The 17,585-nt window shown below is 34.9% G+C and overlaps 1 protein-coding gene across 1 annotated transcript; it reads right to left on the bottom strand.

Annotated features, from left to right (window-relative positions):
• Positions 1-1,448: 1,448 nt before the first annotated feature.
• LOC137393974 (origin recognition complex subunit 4-like) lies at positions 1,449-15,887 on the bottom strand. The gene is made up of 6 exons (XM_068080691.1): positions 15,792-15,887; positions 12,102-12,273; positions 11,810-11,919; positions 10,642-10,921; positions 8,243-8,635; positions 1,449-2,165 (listed from the first exon to the last, which is right to left on the bottom strand). The coding sequence occupies exons 1-6, from the start codon at positions 15,885-15,887 to the stop codon at positions 1,819-1,821; spliced, it is 1,398 nt and encodes a 465-aa protein (XP_067936792.1). The 3' UTR covers positions 1,449-1,818.
• Between the last annotated feature and the right edge of the window lie 1,698 nt (positions 15,888-17,585).

The raw sequence follows: 17,585 nt of genomic DNA, 5'->3' as shown, positions 1-17,585 counted from the left end.
AGACTTGTGAAATGGCCTCATATGAAAACCGTTAGTTAGTAACAGTGAACTAAAATTTCTAGTAGCACCAGATGTGAGCTATACTGTTCAACGGTGCATTATATTTTGAATACATTTTTATGTGAGAATATCAATGTTGGGGCAATTTAAAATTTTGGTCTGCTTTATTATTACACCAGTCTTGTTGATCACAAAGTGAAATTAGGTAGTTGAACAATCAGAATTTAGGAACAAGTATACTACTAACTTCTCTCAATAGTTTATTTAGTAATTTCATAGCAGTTGTATGGTAACATTATCTTTCCTAGGTTTTAGGTTCTTGAAGTTTATAACTACTGTAGGCTGTTTACTAATACTGGTTATTTAGAATTAGCAAATTCTATCTTCATTGATCAGATCAAGATTTATCTTCTCTATACTCCAAAAATGCCTTACAATATGGCTGTAGTCCACTTTTGTAAAATAGCACTAGGCTTGGCTATCCAATATTGTGTTTACTGTGTGTAATGAAATTCAGAAAACCCAGATGTCTAGGTAAGTAAAGATGAAATTAGCTCATGGATCAATGCACAAATATCCAGAATATACAGCAATATACACAGCAATGCATCACCTGTATTTGTAATTACATTTCACAACCACATTTTTAGAATACCCAGAATAGACCTACAAGTTAACCCCGTTTTAATGTAAATTAGTCTCTGAAATTGAAAAAGAGGCTTGTTTAAAAAGCCAGTAGCTAACCAGATCACATATCTATGATCCTCTGCATGCATAATTACTGTGTCAACTACTGTCTAAGATACCCAATGCCTTACAACATAGAATGACTCAATGTAGCTATACAAAACGGTTGTGTGAGTACATTTCTTAAAGATGCATACCCAAAATGATTTCACTAAAGCTCAAACTGTAGTTGTTATATTAATGATATACAACCCCCATGTGGGGACTGTATATCATTGGTTATATTAACTGTGATGTTTGCTAAGGAAACACCTTAATGGCTAAATGGAAGTACTGTGATTGTTCTAATGCAAATTTCGAGTCATAGGCTACAGGTGGATTTGCTATGATATCTCTTTATGCAACTCATGACAACAACTGATGCCAGTGATGAGTTATCTGAAAACAGTTGAGCATTTCTATCGACGCTGTTGGGTTTCCACACATTTTATATTGATCCACATATGATGCTCTATAACTAATCAATCATTGATTTTTAAAAGCTCAAATACCAATGTAATTAAGTTATTACATGATATTTTAGGCAACCTGCCATACCAAAATTAATGTTATGATCACCAATATGTTGTTCTAATAACAGTTCCTTGCATTATGGGTGAAGTATGGCCACGCATTGTAACTCCTCGTAGTTACAATCTAGAGTTATTGATACTAACTAAACTGCACATATATACAAAATAGAAATGTTTTTATTTGGCTCATTATTGCATGTAACGTGCATAAAATGGCTATTAGGTATATTTGTACCAACTATGCAAAACCAAAGTTAAAAAACAGTTGAAAAAATGAAAAATGACGTTTTTACCGAATACTTTATTGCAATCTTGTAGTAAAAACAGAGAGACAAAATGAGGGTATAAGTTAAATAGAGTTTTCCTTCATACTTCAGTCTTTGAGCCAGCAACTTTCCATTTGACTGTTTAGTAGCCAACTTCACATCACTCCAGGCTGATGAAAGCAAACCGAAATGCAACATTCACCTTCAGATCACCTTGGACAATGCTAATATTATAGCTCTCTCTCGAATAGCGTAGTTGAAGGGTACTATACAGGAATCCATGTCGCTAACCATCAAACCCGTGCACAATCCATATATGACCACTGCACGATTTCAGAAGGACATCCGGTGTAGTGCAGGACAGCATCATCAATTTCTTTGGCTGTAACTAGCAGTCTCATTGGTTGATACTGCTTCAAGACTTTAGATGATTGGTCTGCCGGAGTAACAATTTCTAAATCAATTAAATGTTCAAAAGCTTTTATAGCGATCGTCCGCGGACAAGTCTTCATGCAAGATTTTCTTTCACTGAATTTCCTAAAATGTTCGTACACCATCTGAAAGTTGAAGGGCTCATCCGAGTAAATTTCTGTGAGTTGTTTCATCGCAATGATCAGACAGAGTTCGACAATTGACAAACCTGTGAACAAAAGAGAATCACCAAGTTTTATTTTTTAAAAGTGCCTCACTTTATCTAAAAAGGTGGCTAATTAGATAACCATTCCTTAGCCTTCCGATACTCAGAATGGAACAATATGCATAAATGGATATGTAGACAGAAGGCTGATGCCAGACTGAAGGCACTGCTTCTCTAACATTAGCCGCATTAGTCCAAGATTCTTTTTAATGCTTTTTTTCTACATTTTTTTATCACAAAAGTAATTATCGTTTATGGACATACTAGCCGAATTCCGGCGTTGCACTGGTAATAAAAATCAGCTTATAAACAGTAACAAGTAATGTAGTTGCCTACCATTAGCCTGGCACATTGCCGATGGCTAATTTGAGTAAGCTACTATTCATTTTGCTAAACTTACTAATAAGAGCTGTGAGAGCAAGCTTTAGTGTTATGCGTATTTTAACTCACAAGGTCTAATGAATAGCATAGCTTAATTGGTAAGATAATCGTCTAGGGAATGGGGGGGATATTTAGATATTTTTTCCCTAAATTTTAACGGCTATAGTTGGACAGACCCAACGACGACATTTATATATATTAATATAAATTCATATAATTAGATTACTTGCATCCAAATTTAAAAAACGCTCTCATCAGAGTTAGCCAATGAGATGCGATGAAATCGCATCTCATTGGCTAACTCCGATGAGAGCGTTTTCGAGATGAAATACAGCACAAAGCTGATATTTCAGTCCTAAATTTTAACGGCTATAGTTGGACAGACCAAACGACGGACATTTATATATATTAATATAAATTCATATATTTAGATTAATTGCATCCAAATTTTGCATCCAAAATGCTCTTATCAGAGTTAGCCAATGAGATGCGAGGGAAGCAAAAGTTATACAAGCAAATGCTAACGCGCTGATCTAGGAATCAACACCAATGGGGTTCATACTAAACACTGTTGCATATATAGCTATCAGCTCTTATCGGGTAAATGCCAACATGTCAAAATCATAACTGTCAATAGTCGAATAATGCTTATTCTCTTTTTGGCAATGAGTGTGCTATTAGCCAAAATGACTATTAGCAAAATGACACACCACTTTTGAAACAAGGTAATTGCAATATAAGCTCACGATGCATAGCTCTGAAACAGACATTTGAGTTACAAAAAGCGTCTTCATATCAATACCGACCAGATAAATTATCTAATAGTGGCCGCCATTTTTTATTGCTGCCTTGCGCCACTTACAACATAATCATCTGCACACTAGGGGCAAGGTCAAGTGCACCGCACCAGTAGCAAACACCTCTATCATGTTTATATATCAGACAGATAGCTTTTGAGTTATGGTTTTAAGATTATGCCAGTCTGTTTGTGTGTCCTAGAATCTTCTAGAATGCGTTACTAGTGAAAACCTTTTTTTTGCAAACCGTTGACAAAAATTTATGACGATTGAAAACGATTTTACGAATACTCTACTTTTAAGACAGAGGAATTTTAATAGATAATTTTTATACATTTTAGCACTTAAACTTAAAGAATTTAAAATAATTATAGAGCCCTGAAACTATTTCCAGTCGACATTGAAAAAATGATTATTTCTGTTCATTTTTCTAATTCTAACATATTGTTAAAATACGGTGTTCTCTTGACATTATACAAAAATATTAATTCATAACAAATTTATTACATGAAAATATGGAAGGTTTGAGCCATGCCATATAGGGGAGAAGTGGGTAATGTGGACAGCTGGGAAATGTGGACAGTTAAATTATTAGCTAAAGTTTATAACCAATTCCACTTGTTTCATGTTATAAAACCATTCCTTTTCCTGTTAGAAGAAGCCACATGCTTTTTTGGAAGTTTCTATCCATCATACATCAATCTGTAAACATCTGAATATTTATCATACAAATAGTAATTTTTAATTAAATTTTACTACCTGGGTTACATAATGTGAATGTTGTTGGAACTTTTGGGGCAATATGTACACAAACAAAGCATATTGTGCTGTTTATCTCTATTGATTGTCAGACTATGACTGAGGTTTATCAAAATTTGTAATAATATATAAGATGGGGTAATGTGGACATGTCCACATTACCCTTATGCCATGTCCAAATTACTCTGTGCTGCAACGCATATGACATAAACTGCTTAATTTGCTAGTTTCAATGTTAAGTCTAAATTTTTACTACTACTACTACTAGGCTTACTAGTAAATTTACTAATATACGTGCATGTAGATTTCTCAGTCCAACAATTATTTGCCAATAACTACGAATGCAAAAGTGAATGTGGTTTTGCACCATCTATTGATTGTGATTAGTAGACGCGAGTTTTTTAAAATGTTGTAATTATAAAAATGAATGTTAAATTAATTGCCTTAATTTGATTAAAACTATTGCCTCTGAAGAGTTGGAAGTAGACTTTTACCGGCACAGGAGTGGGAAGGTTTTCAAGCCAGACCTACCCGATTGTAAATATGTGAGCCGCAGCCAGCTCGAATTAGTCTTAACTAAACCGCTGTCACACGGAAATACAGAAAGAACCAGAAGTGGATTCATATTTGGTTTTAAGATCTAGACATAATTTGTTATACCAACAACACTAAAAGACAATCTGATTTATTACCATGACTTAGTAGAATTATTATCTTATATTGTCAGATTTGAATTATTCATGTATAGTTTATGTTAAATTACATATAACCACATGCAGATATTACTTGTAGTTATTTGAATATCTGATTTTTTTTTACTTTATTGACAAAAAATGACATGTTCACATTACCCACTGCACCGGTCCACATTACCCACCGATGGTGGGTAATGTGGATAATCATGTGGTTTACGAAATGGTGGATTCTGGAAAAACTATTGCTTGGATTACTAAACATGCAATTAAGAAAAGAGAGCCAACAAACTCTGCAAGCTAAAGATATAATTTAGAGCATTCTAAAGTGAATAGAATAGTGGTAACTGTAACAAAAAGAAAAACTGTCCACATTACACACTTCTCCCCTACATATATATTTTTCAAACTTTCCATACTTTTTCAAAATCTTTATATACATATATTAAAACATTAATATAAAAAGCATTTAGATGTTTCCCACGGATGTTTTAGCTGATGAGATTCTGATGCCAAATGAACAAGTACAAATTCAGATACCTTTAGTTTAGTAAATCAAATTGATTGTCATTGAACATAATGGGAAAATAAGATAATATAAAATGATAGCTATAAGTAGTAAAAAACTAAAATAAGAAAACTTGAGTTCGTTAATGTTCGCCTTCACTGTATCAAAATCCATGTACCAAAGCAAAAAGTATTTGAGCTATGAATAATCGTTGAGCTCATACGCATCTCTGCAGAGATTCTCAACAATAGTAGCTGTAAGTATACTTATACAATCAAACCACAACATGCGAGATGTTTGGTTGTGCATTACCTCAAAAACAAAGTTGAAGCGAAACTAAGTACGACATGATTTCTTTTTGTTCACATCTTCGATGACGACACTGAGTAGGTATGCAGCCTAATAGATCACACACTTTAGTTCTACTGGCAAGATAGTAGATGCAGAGCTGCTTTCAAATCACTTTTTTATGACTCAAATCAAATTATATCCGGCGAACTACAAATCAAATCCCTCGCCCTTGTCAGCAGATTCGAAGCAAATTAAATCAAATCAGCCCTATAACGAATTCAAATCCCGAATCATTTGAGAATGATTTGAAATACTCTTTCAGATTGTTCGCTCGATTGTTGCACAGTATGATCAATCTACAGTATATAATGTAGCTGTAGCCTGTAGTCTTATCCACCTGAATCAGATGGGAAGGGCAGGGAGTTTCCCTGCCCGTTTCGGGTTCTATGAATAGGAATAGTAAAGCTGCGACTCTGTACCACTATATGAATGCTAAATTCATCATTAGATTTGGTTTTGTTCTATGTTCTACAAGGTATGTTAAAACATCATTGCAGAGCACATCATACCATTTTCTAACATTTGGTTTTATTACAATACAGTTATCATTTATGTCACTGCAAAACCTAACATCATTAATTACTCTTTAATCATTGGGAATGCAAATATCGTATCGAATATTGATATCGTAGATATTTATTGCATATTGTATCGGAATGCAAAAAACTCATATTGCACAGCTATAACTTACATACCCTAGGACACTTATATTTCGCTAGTATTTAGTTTCGTGAGTAGCATACAGAGTAAAATTTCGCTGCAACTTAATTTCGTAGCTCTGATAAGTGCGAAAATATAATGATGTGAAAATAAATGCAGTGGAACAAACATCATTAGATTCCTCAGGTCCAGTTCACTGGTACGAAATATTTTTCAATTTGGGACTACCGTACTTTTCGGACTATAAAACGCACCTCTATATAAGCTGAATCTGCTTTATTTTCCAATAAACTATAATAAAACAATACATAAGCCGTACCTTTGTATAGGCCGCAGAACTAAGGACTGCTTATTAACGTGGCAGCAACTTTGCCATTTAAAACGGAACAGTGCAGAACGGCACAGTTTCGTATTATCCGATGCTTTTTAACTTAGTGCCTAACGGACAGTACCGTGAGGCATTGTTTCGTATTTTCTTTCACCGCTAGAAACTAATTGGAGATTCCCGTTAATGCGCCCTAGCAGTGAAAGAAAAAGCCACAGATTAGCCGCACCCTTATATAAGCCGCATGGCTCAAATCATTAGAAAAAAGTAGCGGCTAATAGTCCAAAAAGTACGGTAGTTTTTATTTGTGAACCGCAGGTAGAAATGTGTAGGCGAGATCAATAATGCAATTTGATCGCTTGCTGCCATTTGTTTCCTAGACTATCAATGACGTCAAGGTCCCTGCCGCAGTGACCTATGTGGTACCAATATTAGAATTCAAGTATTTATAGCAGGCGGTGGCCATGGCTCCGGGTTGTTATTGCTTTTGGTTGGTAATAAAATTCCTCACCACAATAATTATTATTCAATTTTATGACTTTCCCTACCAGACTGTCATCCTCATCAGTTACAAATTCAATGATTAAACTAATATCATCATCTTCCTAATTTGTCTAGGCTTTTCCAAAAAAACTTATTATCTTAATTTGTTTTGCCATGCTGCTCAGTCGGTGTATTAGCTATAATGAGTTTAGCAAAAATTGCCCAATGAGCCAACCACACACGAAACTTGCCTGCATTTCTAATATGACGATTTTATTGTGAATATCAATGAACAAAGCCATTTAATTTCGCGTTTTCGCTCATTATGATTCGTTCGTTATGATAGATTAGTTTCACTCATGAAATTTTCGCGAGAGGATGTTGCCGCGAAAATGCGAAAGTTAGATGCCGCGAATACATAAGTGTCTTAGGGTACACAAGATGCATTTTAGAAAAAAACTAGCTTGCACAAGTTTTCAGATGTCAATGAGCTCTTGTGTGGCCTCATGGTGAAGCCACTTTTACCAAACACTCGACATGACACGCGGTCCTTTTCTTTTTTCTGTAGAGGGAAACCTGCGCGTGCGCTTAGCCTCAGTATCAATGGTGCGTATTTTTTGCCAAAGTTTCGTGCATATCAGATGTAAAAATATTTTGATCAGTTACAAACAACAAGGCTATAGGTAGCGGTGTGATTTGATTTAGTTTTCAAATCAAATCTTCAAATCAGCCTGAAACTTCAAATTAAGTTACTTCCCAAACTTTTCAAATCAAATCACCAATTGTGTCAAATCAGTACAATATGATTTGTTTCAAATATTCGAATATTCAAATCACCATGATTTGAGATGATTTGAGGGCAGCTCTGAGTAGATGCAGGGTGTAATATAGGAGCCAAGGCAATAAGAGAGCATTATTAACCAGGATGTTGTGAGAAATACGAACAAACGCAGAAATATGCTTCTCAATTGACAGAACCTGAAAGGTCTCACTTAATAACAAGATTTGCTGACAATATAATGTTTAACTAAGAGTTATCCTCTCTTTGATAATAGTGTCATGTAGGACAATTGCACCTGAAGTGGCTAGCGCATCAAAGCTAGCGATTATGTGAAATGACAAACCTTGTAACATGGTGGCTTTAGGATCTGTGTCCAGTATCTTAAAGGATTCAAGAAAGTGTGAATTATCTGGTAGAGCTTGGGACCGAGAACAGGCAGTAATGATAAGAGCTGCCAGTTGTTTTACCGAATTCATATCTGCAGATATGCTGAAGCGGAACAAGAGAGAGTCCTTAATCTGTGGGTCAAGCAGCAACTGGTCTATCTTTTTATTCCACTGAGTCGCGAGCGAGCCTTTGGCCCTGCACAACGATTCGGAATGCTTCAAATAAAAGGCTAATAGCGACTGAAGCTCTGGATATGCAACTTGGTCCGTCAGGTAGATATACCGATGGGAAAATCGCGACTTCACCCTCTTCTCCAAGAGCTCGGTTGTATCCAAACGGCAAGTTAGTCCTAGAACCACAGGTTATAGAATACAACGAACCAAATATTTTGACTGATATACAACACGAGACACTTTGATGTTCCTTTGGTCCAAAATACTAAAAAACATTAAATTTTAAATGCCAGGAACAGGATTACAACATAAGCCCACCATATAATCATAACTTATGAAGACGTGAAGAATGAGGAAAAACAGTAAATCTAGTCTATGCAATACATGCATACAACTGTCATTGGACCAACTAGATATTTGGTGCGAACGACTAATTACTAAAGCCTGATATACATCCGAGGAATATGATAAGCAATAGACTACTTTGGGCTATGTGTAACTATGTAACTAGCTAATTTGCAAAGCCTTCCTCAATTGTCTTTGAAAAATATAAACCCATAAGATCAGATAGAGTGGGTAACATTACTGACTAAAGGTGCCTTTACACAAGAGATGACGACACGCAATTTCTTGAGAAAACCACTACAGAAAATGACATGCGGCTAAGCTATTTGTACAGGTTACATTTTAATGTATAGCTTTTCTACCTTCAGCATTAGACAATAGCATTAATTATGGAACAGAGGTAAAAACAAATTAATGCTCAGCATACCTATTTAGTATTTTGTTTACAAAATGGGTTAACAATGAGTCAAAAAACATGTCAGGCAGTAACATTAATATGTGAAAAGCAATCACTATTTAGTATTAGTTACTTGGCTGTGGCAAATTGTTTCAGCCCAGTATAGATGTATTTCTAGCGATGCTGTATTTTGATTCTGTTATATGCAATTTGACAAAGAAATCAAACCTAAACTTTATCAAACAATCAATTTTCAGAGGAAAGTGCACCTTGTCTTGTTAGCGTAGCGAATAACGCTAGATGGACCATTATTATTACGGGTAGTTGCAAGACTGTCATGATTTCTTCTTTAACTTTACAGCTCATTGAATGATAGAATCGAGTTGTGATATGAGGATACAAATACAATGGTAGCATGCTACCCAGCAAGCATATTACTACATAACTAGCATTAAGTACATGTATATTTCTAACCATACGGAATGATCACAAATCTCAGTTCTATAATTCAATGAGACGCAAAGTTGAACAATTTGTGGAATTCTTGTGAATATTAGAAGTGTGATGACTTCTAAAAATATCATACACTTTAATAATAACAGTACTAGTCAATTTGAATCCGAATTTTATGCTTGTAATTATCAATAACAAATATAGCAGTATCTTTACTTACAAACATCTTTACGAAGAAGTTTCACGTTACGAAACATCTCTATGAAAATATTTGCCCTCTTGTTTCGAGAACAATTTAAAGACGAAAGGTCTGAAAAATTGGACAAAATATTTGGAATTTCAAGAAACTCTATACATGAAAGACTTGTTCAAAAGGTGTGTCGCCATCACTGAAAACATCCATACATTTATGGGTTACAAATGAATACAATATAACCAGTAAAGAAAACAAGAAAATGGAAAAATACCAATCATTGAAAGAAGAGATGCGCTCGACAAGTTAAAGGAGCAGTAGTATACTGTACATACTCTCAGCACCATGTGTTAATTGGGGCAGACAACTCCTACCGACATGGTAAAATTAATGCTTCATTATGGCTAAGCTAGCGACGCACGAGTAGCAGCATAACTTGGGGATGCGATTATGCAGCGCTTAAAAATAATACATATATAACTGACTATATATATTCAACTGACTACGGACTAGCATAAAAACCAAGATATATACCAGTAAAAGTCTGATGTGACACTAAACGGGTCTGAGTGTAGCTCAATAAATTGTATGTCAATTATTGACTCTAAATGCTTTGCCTGGTAAACTTGACCAGTAGTGCTGGAATGAAGGAGAGTATGAATATTGAGTGATCCAAAATGACAACTTTAAACTGTCGGGTATAAAACACTTTTACTACCATAAAACGCTGACAAGAATGATAAGAAATAAATTAAGTTGACTCATAAAGGCTGATACGGCATGGTTAGACTTACCGACTACGCAGATAGGTGTCTGGTTTGTTTGCGAGATATCAAATAGGTTATAAAGCAATGTCTGATTCTTGTGCTCAGAGAATAAGTGGAACTCATCTAGGACAATCACAATGGGCTGACTGTTTCTTGTTCCTGTTCGAAGTGATTCGAGGAGAAATTGTAACTTCTTCTCAAATGAACCAAACACCATATCTTCCATGACATTCTCCAATTTCAACTGCCGAGTTATCTCCTCCAGGGCTATGTTGTCATCAGTTTGCAATAAACCATTCAAACGTACCTACATGTATAATAAAAAACATCCGATATGTTTGATAAAGTTTAGTTGCTTGCATTATGCAAAATTTGAAAAAATATTTTATAACAACATGGTTTTTATTAGTGTGGAAACATTGCATCACGCGTATTCAGCAGCCTTAATACTCGGGCGCAGTTGTAAGGGCCATCAGCTTCAGATTAATCTGTTGCAATGTGCACTTGCGTAGACAAAGTAAAATACATACATGTATTACAATTATTATATATTATTATAAAATACAGACGAGGTGACAACTGACAACTACTGCGGGTTCGTTTTTTAAAATTAATTTTTAAATTCCAAATTCAATTTGTTCATATCAATTTTCGTTGTGGCTCTATTATCATATTGTACATCATCCCAAATGACTAGCAAAAATAGTGATCTTTTAATAATAAAAACTAGAAAGAGGGTAAAGAATAGCGAATAACTTAGTAAATATAACGGATTTAGGGAACTGGAGCATAGAATGAGCGTGGACAAAAAGGAAACCATTTCCATAAGCAAATTCCTTATCGTGGTAAATAATTTATTAATAACACAATGATAATTCCTGAAACAAATCTATTGTCAATTATTACATCACTTGATCTCACTAGAAACTCGGCTTGTGTAGTAATGGTCAGTTGATACACATATCTATTGCTTTACACACTGACATTCTTGAAAATGATTAAAAACACCATGTACTTTGTTAAGAAATTACGAAACCCAATTCTGCTTTCATGATTGTTTAAACAAACATTGTCAAACAAAAGAGCATTATACAATAACTCCAAAAAGGCAGCATAGTCCAAGCATTCGTGGTTCGTTATAACAGCGAGTAAGGAAGCTTGCTATATAATGTACATGTATAACATCTGAACTTACTACTGCCACCTGCTCACTATTCTGAGCGAGAACCTTCTTCAGAGAATTATTGACCAGATGAGTTTTACCACTTCCTCTTGGCCCGATAATAAGTATGGAGTTACTTTCCCCTAAAGCGCAAACAGCAAGTTATAAGTTGTAACAAGTAACCAGAACTTAATAAAAACTGTTTTACTCATTTCATTCTTTCAAACATTGATCAAGTGGGTTTCAAATTTAGTATAGGGTGCAGGTCACATATACTAATACATAAGTAAAAAGGTAATGCTGATAACTGCTGAAGAAATATTACCAAAAGCGATGCATTTATTAAGAAGGCTTGTAAGCTCTTTGAAGCCTTGACGTTGGGAAGGAAAATCAAAATCTCTATCACTTTCCTTCCCCTCGGATGAATGAAACAGTTTATCGAGAAGAGTTTGGCAAAGTTGGGACACATCTACACGGGAAGGCATATCAACATTCAGCTGCAAATAACAAATATCACAATATTCGCAATTGCAATCAAATTAAAAGGTTGCTGACATAATCTTTTCAAAATATGTGATTTGAATGCACGATTTCAAGTCTAACTTGTGTCTCACTTGAAACTTTATTGGCTCGTATGACAAGTATGACAGCAAAAAGCCAATTTTGAGAGAAATAGCCTTGATTCTGTTAGATTGTTAATTTGAGAGAATAGATTGGTAGGTGCTCCTAAAAGATGCAATGGTGCACACAAGTATGCTTTGCGTATACATCTTTATAACACGCTCGCGCATGTAATAAACTAGTCTTAGCTATGAAGAGGTTACACATAAGTCAAATGATTATATCAATAGTGTCTCTAAAAATAAGTAGGTAATGTCGTGTGTACAAAGTCAGACGGAATATCTGATACGTAGGACGTAACTAACTGGTGAGCTTTAGTCTTTTGCAGTTAATACTAGAATGCAACAAGTATGAAATAAAGAGTCTGATTAAAATGACCAGCAGTTCTCAAGGTAGGAGCGAGTAGCAGTTAGGCCCTATATATGCTACACGCGATGCTGACGATGATCTCATATGCTGAAGATTATCTTGAAACGATTAGTAAAATACAGATAGCTACATATAACTCCTATTCAAGAACATATAGTATGCAATTCTGAGCTGCAAATATATATTGGACTGTTAGCAATATTTACTTAAAAACACAAAAAAGGCAGGTTGTTATCAGGGCTTTCGACTAACTAGATTTTATACAAGCAACTTCTATTTTAGTTTTAAGATTGCAAATATTTAACTCTAATTCAACCACATGTGGAGACTGATTTGACGAAAAAGAAAATGAACAGTTTGAAAAGGTTTTTATTCAGCTTGGTGTTTAGTCTCCAAAAAATACTTCGATTGATGGTCACACAAAGAGTAATAATATTAATAGCTCTACATTGGTTAAAACCTACGTAGATGGAGATATTTATGCGCTAAAACCACTTTGAAGTAACCTTACAGTTAGCAATAAAAAAATTGATGCCAAATAATTATATAATGACCCATATTTTGTCACAACTGCCAAGCTGCAGCTTAGGGCAGCTCTAACGTAATCTGATGCACTCCAATGCACTGATAGGTAGCAGCACAAGCTATTTTATAATTTTATGCTATAACCTGTGTTTGTAGTAAACCTCTCAGAATTTTTTAAAGAATTTTAAAAATTGCCAATTGTGGTTGCTACGAGCATTATGCAAATACTTTAGGGACATCTCAATAGTTTACAGCTCACTATTATTACATGGCAATGGATTTCTTAATGACTACATTTTGTAATTTTTTGAGATTTGTATATGTGGCTTGTTCACTGCTTGCTGTTTGTGTAAAAAAGCACAAATGAATGTTCTTGAAAAAGTAATTAAGCTAGGCACTATTGGTAATACCCAACCAGTGAAAGTTGGTTTGTAGAAGCCTATTCTGTTATCAAAAAACATTTGTTACATTTTGGCGGTAATTTATTTAACTTCTATTAGAATCATTACGTACCATCTATCTAACTCTTGCAAATATGTGCAGTTAACTTCCCACCAATAAGACTTAATGGTTCATTCTTACTGCATTTACAGTACTATTATTTCATTTGAGATAAAAGCTTGATAAAATAAGCTCAGCAAATTTATAAAAAAAATTTTTAAACTAAATGATATACGATGTGAATTTATTGCAGACATGCATATATATAATATATTTAGTGTAGTAAAATTAGATAGCACTCATCACAGTTGCTGCAATTACTCATTCACACACAATTACTAAAACGCATCGTTTTTTTATTTAAACGTTCTATCAATAGGGTTGTCCTCAGCAGCTGCACCGGAATCCTGACGTTACCTCTGTAATGTAACCGGATGGGTAGGATTAATCATGCTGTCCTTAAAATGTGCATTTGGATGGCCAGTGTTTTTGTGCACTAACTACCGCTGTGTCCTAGATTGACAACTACATACATGTACATATATAGCTCCACAGTTTATCTTCAAATCAGACTAGTTGGAATTGTAGTAGAAAGAAGAACAGGTTAGTGAATTACACCATGTTTTTGTAAAATTTGAAGAATGAACTATTTGTTTTATTACTGCCCTGTTTTTTGCTTGTTTTATAACTATTCAAATATGGATGTCTAATTAGTACCATGTAAATGCAGGCTTCACAGTACTGGATAATACCTTATTTATTGCTACTAAATCAGTTATTAGACAATCTTTCAGATCAGTCGTCTTCTTAATTACACAATTCCAAATAAGAATCCGAGTTTTCGTTTTTTTTACAAAACCCTACAGTTAATTCACGAATACTACGTGTAGTACTATAGGTTAATTAGTCAGTTTTTAAAAATTACAGTATCGATTATGACATCCCAAGTTTAAAAAACTCTGGTGTATACGAGTTGGCAACACACAGTTCTCTGTATTGTTAAAAAAAACAGTTATTAGTTTCAGTCGGTATAATTTTCAACAAGAAAAACATCTCACGAAGCGTACTGTACGTTCGCACAGTGTCGTATAGGGAGAGTTACGCCAACTGGAGTTACCTCATTTTCGATAGTTCCAAACAAACTCGCTTTGCTATATAAAGTTCTGCTGAAAATTAAGGTATCGAATCATAAATACGACTTAAACACAGTCGAAATCACCATTTTCTTAGCCTTTTTATATACCACAAAGATCGTCAGAATTTTCTGATTTTTTTCATGTATAACACGAGCACCTTATCTATAGTTCGTTAGATTTACACCAGGCTAAAGTCAAAGTTCCGTTCATCACACAGCGTGGAGTTATTTCGATATTTGCGTCAACACATTTCCCCTTTATTTTTTATAATTTTAAATTTAATTGTGATTTAAATATCTTCATCACAATGGTTAATTGTTGGGCTGTGGGATGCTCAGGCAGATCGGAGTTAGGTCTACAGGTTTTTCAATTCCCAAAAGATCCTGAAAGAAGGAATGCGTGGATTGTTAAAGTGGGCAGGTAAGATTCAAGTTGTTTTTAGTGTTTGCAATTGTATAGCTTTAGATATTACTATAAGTTTAATATTGAACTGATTAGTAGGAAAGCTAAGGATAGTTGTAGACTTATTCATAGCCGTGTCAGGCCTATGTGAACGGAGTCATTTTTTATTATTTTATTTATTTAAACAGTGTCAATGTGAAAATTACAGGTTGGATTCTGGAAGTAATGTACTTCATTTCTTAGCTGACGTTCCTCACGTTATTAAAAATTTAAGAAATGCGTTTGCCACTCATAAAGTTTTTACAATAGCTGACGATATTTGTAGAAAACATAATCTTCATTTTAACTGCATTAAACTCGCCCATGTTTTGGATCTTCTTGAATTCCAGTCTGGTAAAGACTTAAAATTAGCACCCAATCTGTCTGATAAAACTGTCTCGTCTACAGGACACTTCAGCAAGATGAATGTGGCGAATGCCATGCATCTCTTTAGTAAGTCTGTTAGTGCTGCTCTGAGATACCTCGTTAGTAAGGAAGGTAGATCTGAGGAGTATTTGACAACGGCTTGGTTTATTGACACAGTCGATCATTGGTTTGATTTGATGTCCTCTCGACATTCGGTAATGGCTTTATCTAAACACAAACTTGACGCTTATGCAGATGCTCGTTCATTTCTTGATGATTTCATACAAATAGTTCAGTCAATGCGGATAGGATTCAAGTATGCATGGAAGCCAGTCCAGGCTGGTATTCACCTATCTACACGGTCCATACTCAACATTTGTGATGACATGCTTGACAACATGGAGTTCTTACTCACCTCCAGGTTGACACAAGACTGTATCGAGAACCTTTTCAGCTCGGTAAGATGTAGGAGTCCTGTGCCTACAGCTAGAGAATTTAAATATGCTTTAAAACTGATCACTGTGGCACAGTATCTCAAACCGACCAAAGCTTCTAACTATGTAGAAGATGAGCGAGAGTACTTCGGAGATTTATTGCCATCTACCATAGAAGTACCAACTGCCGAGCCTTTGCTCATAGATGTACCTCTGGCTTCACGTGAGGAAATCAGCGCAGCAGAAGAAGAGTCATTATACTATCTTGCTGGCTATTGTCTACAGAGTTTGCTAAAGCTGAAGCAAGTATGTGAAGGTTGTTGCACCAGCCTATCTAACACATCTGGTGTTCCGCACTGTAGGTCTGGTTTTCTGCAATTTAAAAACTTTAAAGAGGGTGCTTTGTGTGAAGTTTCCGGTGACACATTTGCTCTGTTCAAAAAGTGGGAGTCTGTCGTGAGAAGCTTTGAACCTCATCTTAAGAACAACCATATAGGTACTTTGATAGCTTCTAAATGCATGGAGAATATTGATATGCCATGTGAGCTGCCCACTTGTCATCCTATATTGCAGAAGCTAGTGAGAAAGTTTGTGAATGTTAGACTTCATATTTTATGTAAAAAACATACCTCCGCCTCACAATCAGTGCAGTTTGGTAGCAGAAGCATGGCCATGCGAACACTAGCTCAGAATATTCATCATTAAGTGTTGTTGAAATTTGATGCTTTCTCCATTTTTACTGTACTCATTCTTGTGGACTAGTATTATATTTCTATATGTTATAAACATGTGTAAGTCCGCTATTGCACACAAAATACTTTGTTGGCGTACCTTACTATAGTACTAGTACAGCTTAGCTTCTTTGACTTGTTTATTTGAAGTTAATAATTTTTATTGTAACATTACTATGAAAGATTTTCTATGTAGTATAATATGCTCTTTTAGTATTCAGTTTTTATTATGGAAAGTTGTTCAATTTTTATGTTGTACCTCATACTTCTTGCACGTTTAGTTGAAATCATTGTCCGTAATAAATTTGTGGTTGTCTATTAATTTGCATAAAACAAGCCTGTTTATAAGTTTTATGAACAAAAAAATTGGCAAGTGATGGTATTATAATATAATTATCATTGTGAATACATTTAATTGTTCGTTTGGTCGCCCAAAGTTGTGAAATTGCAAGTAAACACAATTTAGCTAAGACATTCTAGTGCAGATAATAGGAGGTATTTACTATGAAGTAGCAGAAAACCTGTAAATATGAAGTTGTCACTTTTACAACTGCTATGTGAGTTAGAGCAAAACCTGAGCTTTCTTGTGGTATACTTGATAGTGCTCTAAGGTTACCCAAAGTAGTTTTATTAACTGATAAACAAAGACAGGTAAGTGCAGTCCATTGTAACTCTATATAAAAGTAGGCGTGGCCGATGTTTGTTTGGAACTTTCGATGCGTTTGTATAGGCTCCGTTGGTGGCG

Source organism: Watersipora subatra, chromosome 4 (assembly GCF_963576615.1).
Source record: "Watersipora subatra chromosome 4, tzWatSuba1.1, whole genome shotgun sequence".
NCBI classification, from domain to species: Eukaryota; Metazoa; Bryozoa; class Gymnolaemata; order Cheilostomatida; family Watersiporidae; genus Watersipora; species Watersipora subatra.
This window is presented reverse-complemented; position numbering and strand designations above follow the sequence as displayed.

Excerpts from the sequence above, each read along its gene's own strand:
- LOC137393974 (XM_068080691.1), bottom strand. The coding sequence starts at position 15,887 with ATGTCGAGAGGACATCAAATCAAACCAATGATCGACTGTGTCAATAAA. Across the intron at positions 11,920-12,101 it reads TAATAAATGCATCGCTTTTG|GGGAAAGTAACTCCATACTT; the intron begins GTAATATTTCTT and ends TTTGCGCTTTAG. Across the intron at positions 2,166-8,242 it reads TAAAGCCACCATGTTACAAG|GTTTGTCAATTGTCGAACTC; the intron begins GTTTGTCATTTC and ends TTTTGTTCACAG.